At 53.8% G+C, this 17,500-nt stretch overlaps 1 protein-coding gene and 1 pseudogene across 3 annotated transcripts in view; one reads left to right on the top strand and one right to left on the bottom strand.

Moving 5' to 3' along the window:
- Window positions 1-1,041, bottom strand: part of LOC135827636 (putative uncharacterized protein DDB_G0271606) — a 4,907-nt pseudogene extending 3,866 nt beyond the window's left edge.
- LOC135827571 (uncharacterized) overlaps window positions 1-15,658 on the top strand; it is a 95,311-nt gene extending 79,653 nt beyond the window's left edge. For all 3 annotated transcript variants that reach the window (XM_065340038.1, XM_065340041.1, XM_065340040.1), the window contains 2 exons: window positions 3,454-3,768; window positions 12,469-15,658. In XM_065340038.1, the coding sequence (XP_065196110.1) occupies window positions 3,454-3,768; window positions 12,469-15,230 (3,077 nt within the window). In that variant the 3' untranslated portion in view covers window positions 15,231-15,658. The remainder of the gene's footprint in view (window positions 1-3,453; window positions 3,769-12,468) is intronic.
- Window positions 15,659-17,500: the final 1,842 nt, after the last annotated feature.

Below are 17,500 nucleotides of genomic sequence, written 5' to 3'. Positions count from 1 at the left end.
CTGCTGCCGCTGCTGTTGCTGCTTCTGCTGCTGCTGCTTCTGCTGCTGCAGCTATTGCTGCTGCTGCTTAGCATGCTGCTACTGTTGCTGGTATTGCTGCTGCTGTTGCTTTTGCTGCTGCTGCTGCCGTTGCTGCTGCTGCTGCTGTTGCTGCTGCTGCTGCTGCTGTTGCTTTTGCTGCTGCTGCTGCTGCTATTCAGCTGCTGCTGCTATTGCTTCTGCTGCTGGTGTTGCTGTAGCTGCTGCTGCTGTTGCTGCTGCTGCTGCTGTTTCTGCTGCCACTGCTGCTACTGGTTCTGCTGCTGGTGCTGCTGCTCACTAGTACTGTTCGCTGCTGCTTCTGTTGTTGCTGCTGCTGCTGTTGTTGTTGCTGCCGCTGCTGCTGTTGCTGCCGCTGCTGCTGTTGCTGTTGTCGCCGCTGCTGCTGTTGTTGCTGCTGCTATTGCTCCTGTTGCTGCTGTTGCTGCTGCTGCTGTTGCTTTTGCTGCTGCTGCTATTCAGCTGCTGCTGCTGCTGTTGCTGTAGCTGCTGCTGCTGTTGCTGCTGCTGCTGCTGCTGTTGCTGCTGCTGCTGCTGTTGCTGCTACTGCTACTGCTGCTACTGGTTCTGCTGATGGTGCTGCTGCTCACTAGTACTGTTCACTGCTGCTGCTTTTGCTGCTGCTGCTGCTGCTGCTATTGCTTCTGCTGCTGCTGTTGCTGTAGCTGCTGCTGTTGCTGCTGCTGCTGCTGTTGCTGCTGCTGCTGTTGCTGCTATTGCTCCTGCTGCTGCTGTTGCTGCTGCTGCTGTTGCTTTTGCTGCTGCTGCTGCTGCTATTCAGCTGCTGCTGCTGCTGTTGCTGTAGCTGCTGCTGCTGTTGCTGCTGGTGCTGCTGTTGCTGCTACTGCTACTGCTGCTACTGGTTCTGCTGATGGTGCTGCTGCTCACTAGTACTGTTCACTGCTGCTGCTTTTGCTGCTGCTGCTGCTGCTATTGCTTCTGCTGCTGCTGTTGCTGTAGCTGCTGCTGTTGCTGCTGCTGCTGCTGTTGCTGCTGCTGCTGCTACTGCTGCTAGTGGTTCTGCTGCTTGTGCTGCTGCTCACTAGCTGCTCACTAGTACTGTTCACTGCTGCTGCTGTTGTTGCTGCTGTTGGTGCTGTTGCTGGTGTTGCTGCTGTTGCTGTTGCTGCTTGTCTTGCTGGTGTTGGTGTGGCTGCTGCTGGTGCTGCTGTTGCTGCTGCTGTTGCTGCTGCCAATGTCGCTGCTGTTGCTGCTGCTGTTGCTGCTGTTACCGCTGCTGTTGGTGCTGGTGCTGCTGCTAGTGCTGCTGCTGCTGCTGCTGCTGCTGCTATTCAGCTGCTGCTACTACTGCTATTGCTGCTGCTGCTGCTGTTGCTGCTGATGGTTGCTGTTGCTGCTGCTGCTGCTGCTATTGCTGCTGCTATTGCTGCCGCTGTTGCTTTTGCTGCTGCTGCCGCTGCTGTTGCTGCTTCTGCTGCTGCTTTTGCTGCTGCAGCTATTGCTGCTGCTGCTCAGCATGCTGCTACCGTGGCTGCTATTGCTGCTGCTGTTGCTTTTGCTGCTGCTGCTATTGCTCCTGCTGCTGCTGTTGCTATTGCTCCTGCTGCTGCTGTTGCTATTGCTCCTGCTGCTGCTGTTGCTTTTGCTCCTGCTGCTGCTGTTGCTATTGCTCCTGCTGCTGCTGTTGCTATTGCTCCTGTTGCTGCTGTTGCTATTGCTCCTGCTGCTGCTGTTGCTATTGCTCCTGCTGCTGCTGTTGCTATTGCTCCTGCTGCTGCTGTTGCTATTGCTCCTGCTGCTGCTGTTGCTATTGCTCCTTCTGCTGCTGTTGCTTTTGCTCCTGCTGCTGCTGTTGCTATTGCTTCTGCTGCTGCTGTTGCTATTGCTCCTGCTGCTGCTGTTGCTATTGCTCCTGCTGCTGCTGTTGCTATTGCTCCTGCTGCTGCTGTTGCTATTGCTCCTGCTGCTGCTGTTGCTATTGCTCCTGCTGCTGCTGTTGCTATTGCTCCTGCTGCTGCTGTTGCTATTGCTCCTGCTGCTGCTGTTGATATTGCTCCTGCTGTTGCTATTGCTCCTGCTGCTGCTGTTGCTATTGCTCCTGCTGCTGCTGTTGCTATTGCTCCTGCTGCTGCTGTTGCTATTGCTCCTACTGCTGCTGTTGCTATTGCTCCTGCTGCTGCTGTTGCTATTGCTGCTGCTGCTGCTGTTGCTATTGCTCCTGCTGCTGCTGTTAGTGACTTTACTCCCTCGCACCCAGACGCTGATTTTTTGGAAACAAGTTTCTATACTTCCGATGGGAGAATCCGACATGGCAGTGCATTTCGGCGTGGCCAGGTCAAATTGTAGAATATCGCACCGAGTGAATTGCTTTATCTGAGAGAGGAGATGTTCGTGCCCTTGAGACCCGAAGTCCCGTTTCCATACGACAAAATTTAGGAGCTCTGCGCTCAGCGCTTTTTCAGGGTATGAATTTCGGGTTGTTCTGGTCGGGTCGCAGCGTCGCGGACTATTCCATCGTCTTCAGCGTCGAAAAACTACTGGCCATGTGAAATTACAAGGCGGTGAGACGCTTTCGTCTTCCTCTACGAGCGAATTTGTTCTGCGCCAGCATACCTAAGTATGCAATTTCGTACGCGCAGTTCGAGTGACGAGGCGTGTGCACTGTACACTGTACTGCATGCACGGACTGTGCGGTCGTTCTCGATTCTCCCATCGCTCCCATTCATTTCTGTTTCCAGCAAAAGTCCAAGTTGGCGCACTTCAAATGACTATAACTCAAGAATGGCTGGGCCGATTCGAATAATACTTACAGATTTCCTATGTACTACGCCTGGGAGAATCGAATGGGAGCAAAATCGAAGCGATCGGAGCAAGTTTTGGAAATTGGGTGTAGTCACTACTGCTGTTGCTATTGCTCCTGCTGCTGCTGTTGCTATTGCTCCTACTGCTGCTGTTGCTATTGCTCCTGCTGCTGCTGTTGCTATTGCTCCTACTGCTGCTGTTGCTATTGCTCCTACTGCTGCTGTTGCTATTGCTCCTGCTGCTGCTGTTGCTATTGCTCTTGCTGCTGCTGTTGCTTTTGCTCCTGCTGCTGCTGTTGCTATTGCTCCTACTGCTGCTGTTGCTATTGCTCCTGCTGCTGCTGTTGCTATTGCTGTTGCAATCATTACAGTAATGTCGGTCCCTGAAGAACTGGGGGTGGAGGGGGGTCAGCCTCATAGCCTAGACTGTTCGTATTTTACATGTATTACAGTTTATGCACAGTTGAGTCACCGTGTATACATTGGTATGCTGTGCTTGGTGAAATTCTAGCCTGGTCGTTCTTCACGCTCCGTTCTTTGGTGTCCAACAGAACTGTGTCGTTGGATTTCTTTTCACACCACTGTTGAGTTATCGCAGTGCTGTGTGCTTCAAGCTTCTTTTTATGTGCTTTGCGTTTGCTTGCATTGCCAGCTGGTAACCCGTTCGACTCGGAAACGTTCATCTGCGACATTCAGCCATGGCTGAATACAGTGCCTCCGGAGAGGCTGCGCACTGTGGCCATAGAGGCTCACCTCATCACGGATCGCATTACGATTGACACACTGAAACGGAATCAGGCCGACAGTGGTAGTGCGGATCACAACGAAGCGCTTGTCAAATCAATCGTCGCTGGAGGCCGGGATGCTTACCAGAAGCTGTGTAATGTCGTCAAGACGCTGGGCTATGAGGGCAGGCATGAGCAAATGGTTCAACTTCTTCGGCGGCCGGGTCCTCAGCTGGATGCAGGTAAGGTGACAGGCTACACACCCTTGTCTTTGTAAGGTGACAAGCTACACACCCTTGCCTTTGCCCCAATCCCCAACAAGATACTGCAACCCTGGGAACTTTCGGTGGTGTCATATTTCGGTATTTCCCAAAATCAGCGATTCGGTAGCGCGAAAATCTCGGTAAACTATTTTTCGAGATCCGAAAATGCATTTTGCACATTGTGTGGTATGGGGGGGGGGGGCATGGCTGTGTGGTATGGGGGGGGGGGGCATGGCTGTGTGGTATTGGGGGGGGGGGCATGGCTGTGTGGTATGGGGGGAGCATGGCTATGTGGTATGGGGGGGGGGGGGGGGGCATGGCTGTGTGGTATGGGGGGGGGGGGGGCATGGCTGTGTGGTATGGGGGGGCATGGCTGTGTGGTATGGGGGGGGGGGCATGGCTGTGTGGTATGGGGGGGGGGCATGGCTGTGTGGTATGGGGGGGGGCATGGCTGTGTGGTATGGGGGGGGGGGGGCATGGCTGTGTGGTATGGGGGGGGGGGGGCATGGCTGTGTGGTATGGGGGGGGGGCATGGCTGTGTGGTATGGGGGGGGGGCATGGCTGTGTGGTATGGGGGGCGGGGGCATGGCTGTGTGGTATGGAGGGAGTATGGCTGTGTGGTATGGGTGGGGCATGGCTGTGTGGTATGGGGGGGGGGGGGGGCATGGCTGTGTGGTATGGGCGGGGGCATGGCTGTGTGGTATGGGGGGGGGGGGGCATGGCTGTGTGGTATGGGGGGCGGGGGCATGGCTGTGTGGTATGGAGGGGGTATGGCTGTGTGGTATGGGTGGGGCATGGCTGTGTGGTATGGGGGGGGGGGCATGGCTGTGTGGTATGGGCGGGGCATTGCTGTGTGGTATGGGGGGGGGCATGGCTGTGTGGTATGGGGGGGGGCATGGCTGTGTTGTATGGGGGGGGGGGGGCATGGCTGTGTGGTATGGGGGGGGGCATGGCTGTGGTGTATGGGGGGGGGGCATGGCTGTGTGGTATGGGGGGGGGGGGCATGGCTGTGTGGTATGGGGGGGGGCATGGCTGTGTGGTACATGTATGGGGGGAGGCATGGCTGTGTGGTATGGGGGGGGGGGGCATGGCTGTGTGGTATGGGGGGGGGGGGCATGGCTGTGTGGTATGGGGGGGCATGGCTGTGTGGTATGGGGGGGGGGGCATGGCTGTGTGATAGTGGGGGGGGGGGGCATGGCTGTGTGGTATGGGGGGGCATGGCTGTGTGGTATGGGGGGCATGGCTGTGTGGTATGGGGGGGGGGGGCATGGCTGTGTGGTATGGGTGGGGCATGGCTGTGTGGTATGGGGGGGGGGGCATGGCTGTGTGGTATGGGCGGGGCATTGCTGTGTGGTATGGGGGGGGGGGGCATGGCTGTGTGGTATGGGGGGGGGGGCATGGCTGTGTTGTATGGGGGGGGGGCATGGCTGTGTGGTATGGGGGGGGCATGGCTGTGGTGTATGGGGGGGGGGCATGGCTGTGTGGTATGGGGGGGGGGGGGGGGCATGGCTGTGTGGTATGGGGGGGGCATGGCTGTGTGGTACATGTATGGGGGGAGTCATGGCTGTGTGGTATGGGGGGGGGGGGGCATGGCTGTGTGGTATGGGGGGGGGGGCATGGCTGTGTGGTATGGGGGGGCATGGCTGTGTGGTATGGGGGGGGGGCATGGCTGTGTGATAGTGGGGGGGGGGGGGGCATGGCTGTGTGGTATGGGGGGGCATGGCTGTGTGGTATGGGGGGCATGGCTGTGTGGTATGGGGGGGGGGGGGGCATGGCTGTGTGGTAAGGGGGGGGGCATGGCTGTGTGGTATGGGGGGGGGGGCATGGCTGTGTGGTATGGGGGGGGGCATGGCTGTGTGGTATGGGGGGGGGGGGTGGCATGGCTGTGTGGTATGGGGGGGGCATGGCTGTGTGGTATGGGGGGGGGGCATGGCTGTGTGGTATGGGGGGGGGCATGGCTGTGTGGTATGGGGGGGGCATGGCTGTGTGGTATGGGGGGGGCATGGCTGTGTGGTATGGGGGGGGGGGGGCATGGCTGTGTGGTATGGGGGGGCATGGCTGTGGTATGGGGGGGGGGCATGGCTGTGTGGTATGGGGGGGGGCATGGCTGTGTGGTATGGGGGGGGGGGGGCATGGCTGTGTGGTATGGGAGGGGCATGGCTGTGTGGTATGGGGGGGGCATGGCTGTGTGGTATGGGGGGGGGGGGGGCATGGCTGTGTGGTATGGGGGGGGGGGGGGGGGCATGGCTGTGTGGTATGGGAGGGGGGGGCGGGCGGCATGGCAATGTGGTATGGGGGGGGGCATGGCTGTGTGGTATGGGGGGGGGGCATGGCTGTGTGGTATGGGAGGGGGGCATGGCTGCGTGGTACGGGGGGGGGGGGGGCATGGCTGTGTGGTATGGGGGGGGGGGGGGCATGGCTGTGTGGTACGGGGGGGGGCATGGCTGTGTAGTATGGGGGGGTGCATGGCTGTGTAGTATGGGGGGGGGCATGGCTGTGTGGTATGGGGGGGCATGGCTGTGTGGTATGGGGGGGGGGGCATGGCTGTGTGGTAGGGGGGGGGGCATGGCTGTGTGGTATGGGGGGGGGCATGGCTGTGTGGTATGGGGGGGGGGGCATGGCTGTGTGGTATGGGGGGGGGGGGCATGGCTGTGTGGTATGGGGGGGGGGCATGGCTGTGTGGTATGGGGGGGGGCATGGCTGTGTGGTATGGGGGGGGGGGGGGCATGGCTGTGTGGTATTGGGGGGGGGGGGGGGCATGGCTGTTAGGCCTTGGCGGATAATGCTCGAAAAGGTGGCAGATTCTGCTTTTTTTGCACCGAATTCGGCAGAACCATACAAACCTTATGGCGTGCAATTCCTCGAATTCTGCTCCATTTCTTTATCCACATACCAAACATGCATAAAATTACCAGAAAATGTACTTACATGTAATTCTGCCAATTTTTCTGCCGGCATTATCCGGCAAGCCCTAATGGCTGTGTGGTATGGGGGGGGCATGGCTGTGTGGTATGGGGGGGGGGGGGGGGCACAGTGGCGTGCACCGAGTCTTGAAAGGGGGGTTTCTAGAGTTGGTAAAAGAATTCTGGAGACCCACTGTATAATTATGTATTTTGTGCACATGAGCATCCCCCGAACATCCCGTCGGAGTTAACGGCGAGGGCTAGGGAGGAGGCTGGGGGGGGGGGGGGGGGGACTCAAGATCAGGGGTGCAGGGAACCAATGAACACTGGTGCTGATGAGATGCGGGGCTCGTCCGACTGATATCATTAGATCATGCCCGCACAAACGCGTCTGAGAGGGCAACCAGGTACAGGGGTAGAAAGGACAGAAATAAGAGTAATGAGGAATGGAGGGAGGGGACGATGTTACATGGAAATGTTGGTACATGTATGACCAGTAGCAGGATAAATACAGCACTTGAAAAAGTATTTGCAAAGAGGGTGCAAAAGTCAATGCACTCATATACAATCACATGTTTGTCAGACCCGTAAAAGTAGTTTGATAGGCCTAGCCGCCCAGGCTACATGTGTACACTACAGTCTTACTCAAACTAGGGAGGTGACACGGTACAGAAATCCGTGTCACAGGGGTTGACTCGCACCCGTGACCCCTCGTTGTTATTTTTGGAATAGTTCAGTCCAGTCCAGTCCGAAAGGTCATACTCGGATCGACTCGCCTTCTGTACTTCACCTCCAAGCGTGCAGCATGGGTGTCTAGTTTTTGAAATTATTGAGGCAGCACATTTCGTTTACAGCCCATCACTCGCCAGTATTCTTTGAAAGACTACCAGCAATTTGTTTACCTCCTGCCATGTCCGAACTACTTGATAGCAGTGATGGCAACAGCAGCAGTTATGAGACAGCGTGTAGTGTTACGGTAACTATTCAGAACTGTTCAGAGTCGTATCCTAGGTTAATCCGAATACTAAAAATTGACCCAAATTGCACATAACACGAAGCTGGTTTTTGAAAATTGTAAGTCGTGTATCTGCCCCATTTCTTCTTTATGACTTGCACAATACACCAGTCTTCCTAAACAACACATTTCTAGCAGGGGTTAAGTACCATATAAGAGAAGTACAGCCAGTGATATTGTCATGTTGAAATACTACAATTGTGACACAAATTACACATGACACGAAGCCAGGTTTTGAAAAATGTAAGTCGTATATCTGCCCCATTTCTTCTTTATGACTTGCACAATGGCCCAGTCTGCCTAAATAACACATTAAGCAGGGGTTATGTACCATATTAGAGAAGTACAGCCAATGATATTGTCATGTCTAAATATTACAATTTTGACACAAATTAGACATAACACGAAGCTGGTTTTTGAAAATTGTAAGTCGTGTATCTGCCCCATTTCTTCTTTATGACTTGCACAATACACCAGTCTTCCTAAACAACACATTTATAGCAGGGGTTAAGTACCATACAAGAGAGCTACATTGTACATCTAGTCATACTGTCATAAACAGCCAGCATTTTTCCTGCAGCAGTCACACCACCATCATCATTATTTCCAGGGAAATCCTCTTACATTGTCAGCTCCTACGTCGTTAGATACAATGTAGGGGGCTGTAGGACCGGCTCGTCAAAAATAGAGAACCTGAACAAGCGTGCTCGGGACGTCTCAGCAATTGTAGTATGCTTGAGCACTATTATAAAAACTTGATCAATGGCAAAATCGTTCCCCACAGAAAAATCATACTTTGCGGGTCTTGCGTTGCACGCTTGGAGGTGAAGTACAGAAGGCGAGTCGATCCGAGTATGACCTTTCGGACTGGACTGGACTGAACTATTCCAAAAATAACAACGAGGGGTCACGGGTGCGAGTCAACCCCTGTGACACGGATTTCTGTGCCGTGTCACCTCCCTAGTTTGAGTACGACTCCCTGATGTATACACTACAGTCTATAAGTATAACACTATGTGACTATGGTACTTCACTAGTCCACTCCATGCAGGCATGTTTGTTACCGTTAGATCATGGACGCACATTTTTACGTCTTCCAGTCGACAACGTTTTTGACGAACATCTCTGCTGCGCACATGAGCGAGAACGAAAGCTGTCATCTTAATTTGAGTCAACAGTTTGGAAGGAGATATCGTCAATCATATCCTTGAACTGACTTGCATCGCGCGTGCTTGACTCGAATTTCGAGGCAAAACGGATTTCTTGAACGTCATCGCCAATCCAGGAGCGAACCAGAGCTAGAGATCGATCTCTCTGTGGCTACTCTCCACTGAAGAAAGAGAGAATATTGTATTTTGAACTACATGCAAAGCAACTCTCTCTCACTTCGAAATAAGGACATAGTCACAGTACTGTAAACTGCCCGTCGATCGACGTGTACTGAGTATGCAGAATAACCAATCCAGTACGAGCGTAGGCACGCTTTTCCTTTGGCAAGATTGCCCAAAAAAGGTGGTTTCCAGACACCAGGGGCATGGCTGTGTGGTATGGGGGGGGGCATGGCTGTGTGGTATGGGGGGGGGGCATGGCTGTGTGATATGGGGGGGGGGGCATGGCTGTGTGGTATGGGAGGGGGGGGGGGCATGGCTGTGTGGTATGGGAGGAGGGGGGGGGGCATGGCTGTGTGGTATGGGGGGGGGGGAGGCATGGCTGTGTGGTATGGGGGGGGGCATGGCTGTGTGGTATGGGAGGGGGGCATGGCTACGTGGTATGGGGGGGGGGGGGGGGCATGGCTGTGTGGTATGGGGGGGGCATCGCTGTGTGGTACGGGGGGGGGCATGGCTGTGTGGTATGGGGGGGGGGGGGGGGCATGGCTGTGTAGTATGGGGGGGGGCATGGCTGTGTAGTATGGGGGGGGGGGGGCATGGCTGTGTAGTATGGGGGGGCATGGCTGTGTGGCATGGGGGGCATGGCTGTGTGGTATGGGGGGGGGGGCATGGCTGTGTGGTATGGGGGGGGGGGGGGCATGGCTGTGTGGTATGGGGGGGGGGGGCATGGCTGTGTGGTATGGGGGTGGGGGGGGGGGGGGGGGGCATGGCTGTGTGGAATTTTAGATCGCGTTTTATTTTTAGGTGAAAATTACCTTTGCCGAAGTTACCGAAAATAGATCTCCACCGAAAGTGTCCGGTTTTACAGTAGCTCGAAGGTGGCAGGCTACATGCCCTCCTTCCCTTTACCCCAATCCAGGCTACATGCCCTCATTCCCTTTGCCCCAATCCAGGCTACATACCCTCCTTCCCTTCACCCCAATCCAGGCTACATGCCCTCCTTCCCTTTGCCCCAATCCAGGCTATATGCCCTCCTTCCCTTTGCCCCAATCCAGCCTACATGCCCTCCTTCCCTTTACCCCAATCCAGGCTACATGCCCTCCTTCCCTTTACCCCAATCCAGGCTACATGCCCTCCTTCCCTTTGCCCCAATCCAGGCTACATGCCCTCCTTCCCTTTGCCCCAATCCAGCCTACATGCCCTCCTTCCCTTTGCCCCAATCTTGGCTACATGCCCTCTTTCCCTTTGCCCCAATCCAGGCTACATTCGCTCCTTCCCTTTGCCCCAATCCAGGCTACGCGCCCTCCTTCTCTTTGCCCCAATCCAGGCTACATGTCCTCCTTCCCTTTACCCCAATCCAGGCTACATGCCCTCCTTCTCTTTGCCCCAATCCAGGCTACATGCCCTCCTTCCCTTGCCCCAATCCAGGCTACATGCCCTCCTTCCCTTTACCCCAATCCAGGCTACATGCCCTCCTTCCATTTGCCGCAATCCAGGCCACGTGCCCTCCTTCCCTTTGCCCCAATCCAGGCCTAGGCTACATAACCTCCATCCCTTTACCCCGATCCACGCTACATGCCCTCCTTCCCTTTGCCCCGATCCAGGCTACATGCCCTCCTTCCCTTTGACCCAATCCAGCCTACATGCCCTCCTCTTTGCCCCAATCCAGGCTACATGTCCTCCTTCCCTTTACCCCAATCCAGGCCACATGCCCTCCTTCCATTTGCCCCAATCCAGGCCACATGCCCTCCTTCCCTTTACCCCAATCCAGGCTACATGCCCTCCTTCCATTTGCCCCAATCCAGGCCACATGCCCTCCTTCCCTTTGCCCCAATCCAGGCTACATACCCTCCTTCCCTTTACCCCAATCCAGGCTACATGCCCTCCTTCCCTTTGCCCCAATCCAGGCTACATGCCCTCCTTCCCTTTGCCCCAATCCAGGCTACATGCCCTCCTTCCCTTTACCCTAATCCAGGCTACGTGCCCTCCTTCCCTTTGCCCCAATCCAGGCTACATGTCCTCCTTTCCTTTTCCCCAATCCAGGCTACATGTCCTCCTTCCCTTTGCCCCAATCCAGGCTACATGTCCTCCTTCCCTTTGCCCCAATCCAGGCTACATGCCCTCCTTCCCTTTTCCCCGATCCACGCTACATGCCCTCCTTCCCTTTGCCCCGATCCAGGCTACATGCCCTCCTTCCCTTTGACCCAATCCAGCCTACATGCCCTCCTTATCTTTGCCCCAATCCAGGCTACATGTCCTCCTTCCCTTTACCCCAATCCAGGCCACATGCCCTCCTTCCATTTGCCCCAATCCAGGCCACATGCCCTCCTTCCCTTTACCCCAATCCAGGCTACATGCCCTCCTTCCATTTGCCCCAATCCAGGCCACATGCCCTCCTTCCCTTTGCCCCAATCCAGGCTACATGCCCTCCTTCCCTTTTCCCCAATCCAGGAAACATGCTGCATCACGAGCGAAAAGTGCTGGATTCGCGGATTGTTCCGAAAATGCTCAAAAAAATGCCGCCATATTACACGGGGCCTAGTAGGTACTACTACTACTGCTGCTGCTGCTGCTGCTGCTGCTGCTGCTGCTGCTGCTGCTGCTGCTGCTGCTGCTGCTGCTGCTGCTGCTGCTGCTGCTGCTGCTACTACTACTACTACTACTACTACTACTACTACTACTAGGTAATGCTTAGATCAGTGCATGCGTGCAGTGCACACCATGTACCAGACAGTCCTGAAATAAATATTTCAATAATCTGTTTCACTCATTTTACAGACAGTGCAGTGTCTAAAGTGTTTCTACTTGTGCATCAGCATCACGTATATGTACATGTACGTACATCAGTACATTTACACCATTGACATTACCACCACGTATATGTACATGTACGTACATCAGTACATTTACACCATTGACATTACCACCACGTATATGTACATGTACGTACATCAGTACATTTACACCATTGACATTACCACCACGTATATGTACATGTACGTACATCAGTACATTTACACCATTGACATTACCACCACGTATATGTACATGTACGTACATCAGTACATTTACACCATTGACATTACCACCACGTATATGTACATGTACGTACATCAGTACATTTACACCATTGACATTACCACCACGTATATGTACATGTACGTACATCAGTACATTTACACCATTGCCATTACCACAGTCTGCACAGGATTTCACTAAATGCATGATTTGTAGCGGTGGAAAAACAACGCAACAACTACAAAGTCCGAGGATAGTTCTGAGCTAAACACGTACCGTCACTACCTCCTCGCACACCGACCACCGGTGCACCCAGAATTCGTGCAATCATCTGTCATGCAGGCAAAGTAAAAATATTTTAAATAATACTTGTAGCGTCTCATTGCACGATGTTGTTGCCTGGTGCTCCTTGCAGCTACTTGGACGCAAACCTGCCCGCGACCCATGGCGTCCGACGAGCAGAAGCTGCCAGCTTCTGTCCGAACTGCCCGTGATTTGCTGGCTAAGGCAGTTGAGAAGGCTGGTATTCAGATTAGCGGTGGACTTGCCAGCGATGCCAAAATCCCATTGAAAGATATTTTTGTCAACTTGACGTTGCTGACAAAGGACGAACTTTCCAAACTTTTCAGTAACGAGTCATCGTCCTTTTCGTCTGCTTCTGAACGAGCACGCCAGTTGAAATTGTTCTCCGAGGCTCAGCCGCAAAGGGTCGCTACGGCCGAGCGTGGCATTGAACTGGAAGATATTTTCTCCGCTACCAGCGAGCGGTCTTGCAATCAGGGGGCCGCGCCACGCCCGGGCTGTGACCATGAGGTAGCTGATTCTGGTTTACTGGCGCGTGCCAAAGAACCCGTGGAAGAGAACATGAAGAATGTACTAGCGTTTGGTAGCGCTGGCTGTGGCAAATCCACGATCTTTCTGATCATGCTGGAATACCTCTGGTCTAAAGGTGAGCTGTGGCGTGGAAAGTTTGATCTGGTATTGGCAGTGGAATTACGACGTGCCGAGGTGCAAGCTGCTACGAGCTTGTGCGACTTGCTGGCACGTCGATTCTCCAGTCTGGATGTGGAGACAGATGAGCTGCTGGAGATGTCCCGGTTCTTTCGCAGCAACCAGTCCCGTCTTTGCATTGTGCTAGACGGGCTGGATGAGTGCAAGTTGCAGAACTGCAGTGAATACATGCATGATCTACTGTTGAGAAGGCGTAGTGGTGATATGCATGTGGTGGTGACGTCTCGACCATGTACTGATGCTCATACCCTGTCTCAGTGTGGAGAGTATCAACAGCAAGTGGAGGTGGTTGGATTCTCACCAGACAACGTTGAAACGTACGTGAAGAAAGTGGTGGGCGGTGTGAAAGGCGAGGCTATGCTGGAGCAGCTCCGCTCACAAGAGGGCACAATGTCGCTAATGGGTACACCTCTGTTTGCTGCGCTGGCCTGTGAATTGTTCATGGACGACAGAGACGGTAGTAAATTGCCGGAATCCAGTACAGGACTGTACGAGTCGCTTGTCCGCCGTGTCATGGAACGACGTGCGGGCAAACGCTACAAGACGCTTTCCGCCATCAAGACGGACGAGGTAGAAGTGCTGAAGGAGCTATCTGGTTTTGCACTATCTATGCTAGCTCAGCAAAAGATGGTGTTCAACGAGGAGGATGTCATTTCGGCACAACTCAGCGCGCCTGCAATTGAATTAGGATTGCTGATGGCTTACAAGAGCACCAGCTCAACAGAAGACCGGCAATATCGATTTGCTCACTTGTCCATTCAGGAGTTCTTGGCGGCCTGGTACGTGTCTAGCGAGATGCTGAACGACGAGAACGACGCTGCGTGGCTGGTGAGGAGAGTCGGCCATTACAGCGGTCACATGACCATGTTCTGGCGTTTCCTGATCGCGCTCACACCGCCAAAGCCAGCAGTCGCCATCATGGAGCATCTGTGGCGGATAATCTGCGACGACGACCGTACACAACGTGCATGCAGCCAGACTGATACACGCCTGCTCAACGACATTGTGAGCCGTTCTCAGCCAGCCAAGCAAAACAACGACGTAGACCGTATCCACGCCCTGCTAAAATCGGCGCTGGCGATTGAGAAGATGAAAGAGCTCGCCGATCAGCTGCTGGATGGCACCGCCAGGCAAGGACGTGGTCGTCAGCGTGTCGACAATGCTCTGCCGCGAGGCAGGGAGTTGACGGACGACTTGTGCCTGGATACTCTTGTAAGCGTATGGAAGAACGAGGCAGCGGAGGCGAGTGCAGAGGTGTTCCTGTCGGCTGTACGTAAAGTGGATCCCGCGACCGCATCGCATTGTGAGCAGCATACGATGACAAGCGCAACATCGGAGATATCTACACCATCGTCACCTGGAGCTGCCCCGGCTGCTACTGCTGCACCTATACGGCCTCCTGCGGATAACGGGGGAGAACGCCGTTGCCTAGCTGATTTGTTAGTAGCTTATCTAGAGCACTGCCAGTATCAAGGTACGTCATCTTGTAATGGCCATTGTTCATTCTTCTCTCAGGTCTTTTCTCTGGATTTTCGTTGGGTGAGCATCAGCCTGTTAGATTGCACTGCCATTGCTCATTTCCTCACAACCCATTTTTGTGTGGACGTGCAGGAAGTGTACCTTTATTGGTGTAGGTTACCCAGCACTGCTATGCGCTGCATTCTTAATGGCTTGGCACACTACACACATGTACGTGAGCTCTATTTGGCATGGAATGACTGTACCGATGGTAATGTCTTTTCATCAGCCATTTTGTCCGCATCGTCCAGCCTGGAGGAAGTGGATTTAGATTGGAATGAAGTCGGCATTGACGGCTTAGCTTTGATCTGCCGAGCGCTGAGTTCATGTAGGAATTTGTGGTTTGTTTCACTTTCCGGGTTATACAGTGAGCGCGGTGCTGATGTGCCGCTCACGTCCATTCTGGAAATTCTCCATTCTAACAGGAACCTGGGTGTACTGTATGTCCGCGGGTATTCCTTCACGTATGTTCCTAGATCGGAGGAACGACGTGTACTAGCCCAGTTCGTACAGGCTGTTCGCCAGTGTAGCCAGCTTAGTGAGCTCTGCTTTTCTCCACAGTATGGGGATAACAGCAGGTTGGTGTCCGAGCTACAGCCGCTGGTAGATGATCCTGAATGTGCTCTCCTGAAGATTGGAAAGCTCTGATTGTTACTATGACAATGTACAGGTGCCATGGTTATAGCCAGCACCAGCCCCGGCACAGATTCTCTCTGGCAGTGAGCACTGTGTTCTATTTTTGTACAAAACTTGATTATTCAGCCGCTACCGTTAACTACTTGCCTATAACGGGGCAATGCAAAGCCCATTTTCCTCTTGCCCAGGCCAAACACTGAGTTGACCGTATGCGCTTTCCTTGCCAGTGGTGCCCGTGTATATAGCAGATAATTTTCAAAAGCTGTTCTGTCTTTTCTCAATTCTTGAGCACCGCCATGCTGATAACACTGCCTGCAGTACAAAAATATTATTTTGAGTATCTTGTACTGACACGATGTTTTCACTCCATTTCCTTGTCTCTTCTGTGTTTCCTGAATTACACTGACAGTTGGCTGTGTGCAGTGCACCGGTATGCAGACTGTATGTTTGTTTGTGAAGAACACGTGGAGTGATTCACATGAATGTCAATCACTGGCATTGTGCATGGCTTAACATTGTGTGTGGTTATGACGGACAAAGGTTTTTACCTGGCTCCTGTTATACCGGCACAGCACACACTCTGGTGCATAATTATTATGCATGTATGTTTGTGGGGGGGGGGGGGGGAGTTTCCGAGTGAACTGGCTAATGATTGTGTTCGACTTCACAGACGTGCTCCTACAGATTGTGAGCTGAGGGGGCGGGGGGGGGGGGGCAAGAGTTAGGGGGCAGCAACGAATGTACGTGTGTTTGTGCATGTATGCGTGGGTGGAGGAGGTGTGTCCCATATGATGATGTGGTATCATGTATGTGCAGGGATTTCCAATCGAGATGTTGCGCGTTCGATTGGTGGTCAATTCTTCAGCCTTGCAAGCTGTTGAATGGTGAAATACCAGAACAAGTTGCTATGGTTTCTGCTGTAGCATTGCTATCATCGCCCCCGGCGATGGGCGTCAAATTGTCAAAATAATGGTCAATGGGTGGATGGGGTGCATGTGCGTGTGTGTGTGTGTGTGTGTGTGTGCGGGGGGGGGGGGGGTGCACGAGTGTGTGTGTGTGGGGGGGGGGGGGGTGTTCTAGAATGAGGGGAGATAGAGAGAGAGAGAGAGGGTGATCAACTACTGGTGTACAACACAGGACAGTCACTGTGTGTTGGAAAATGAGATCAGAAAATGAGAAATGAATATAGCAGCTCTAACTGGTACAATGGTTTATAACTACGACCACTCCGCACATTCATGTACGCACACACATACACACACGCACACACATACATACACACACATACACACATACACACCCACCATACACACATACACGAGCACACACACACAAGCACACACACACACACACACACACATACACACACACATACAAACACACACACACATTAACTACAACACACGTCAACTTGCGGTACGGGGGGGGGGGGGGGGAAGCCGGCCAGCGGAGTGAGAGGCTACGGAAAGAAATGCGTAGACACTGCCGGAGCAGAATGTTGGCGGAGCCAAGTATCTACGAGAGAGGATTCAAGGTCGGCTGGGTAGACACTGCCGGAGCAAAATGTTGGTGGAGCCAAGTATCTACGAGAGAGGATTCAGGGTCGGCCGGGTAGACACTGCCGGAGCAAAATGTTGGTGGAGCCAAGTATCTACGAGAGAGGATTCAGGGTCGGCCGGGTAGACACTGCCGGAGCAAAATGTTGGTGGAGCCAAGTATCTACGAGAGAGGATTCAGGGTCGGCCGGGTAGACACTGCCGGAGCAGAATGTTGGTGGAGCCAAGTATCTAGAAGAGTCTGCATCCAAGGGACGGCGACCGAAGGCCCTGAGTAGCCGGAAATGAGCGTGGCCATCACTTTATCAAAGCAAATTACCGTATTTCCCCGTAAGTAAGTTCTCCCCAATGACTTAGTAACCCCACCTTACAGTACATACATCATATGCACGGACACTAGAGTTGCGCAGGCTTCCCACTGCGTGTCATTTACCCCTGATAAAAAAGTACTCCCCGAAAGATAGTACCACGCCCGAAAGTTCGAACTCATGCGGCTGCTAAGTTCGAAAGTTAGTACGTACTAAATTACGGAGAAATACGGTAATGATGAGAAATGGGAGGTGGGAGGGTGAAACACTACGAGCAAGCAAGAATGATCCTCACACAGAACGGATCGAAATATAACGGAGAAAACTCTAGCATGTCATGCAATGATGCATGTCGCCCACGTTGAGCGCTACATGCTAACGCCATCATGACGCCGCGCCACACGCTGCCCACATCGGA

Source organism: Sycon ciliatum, chromosome 11 (genome assembly GCF_964019385.1).
Source record: "Sycon ciliatum chromosome 11, ocSycCili1.1, whole genome shotgun sequence".
In the NCBI taxonomy this organism is placed as follows: Eukaryota; Metazoa; Porifera; class Calcarea; order Leucosolenida; family Sycettidae; genus Sycon; species Sycon ciliatum.
The sequence above is the reverse complement of the archived record's forward strand: the minus strand, read 5'-3'. Positions and strand labels throughout refer to the sequence as shown.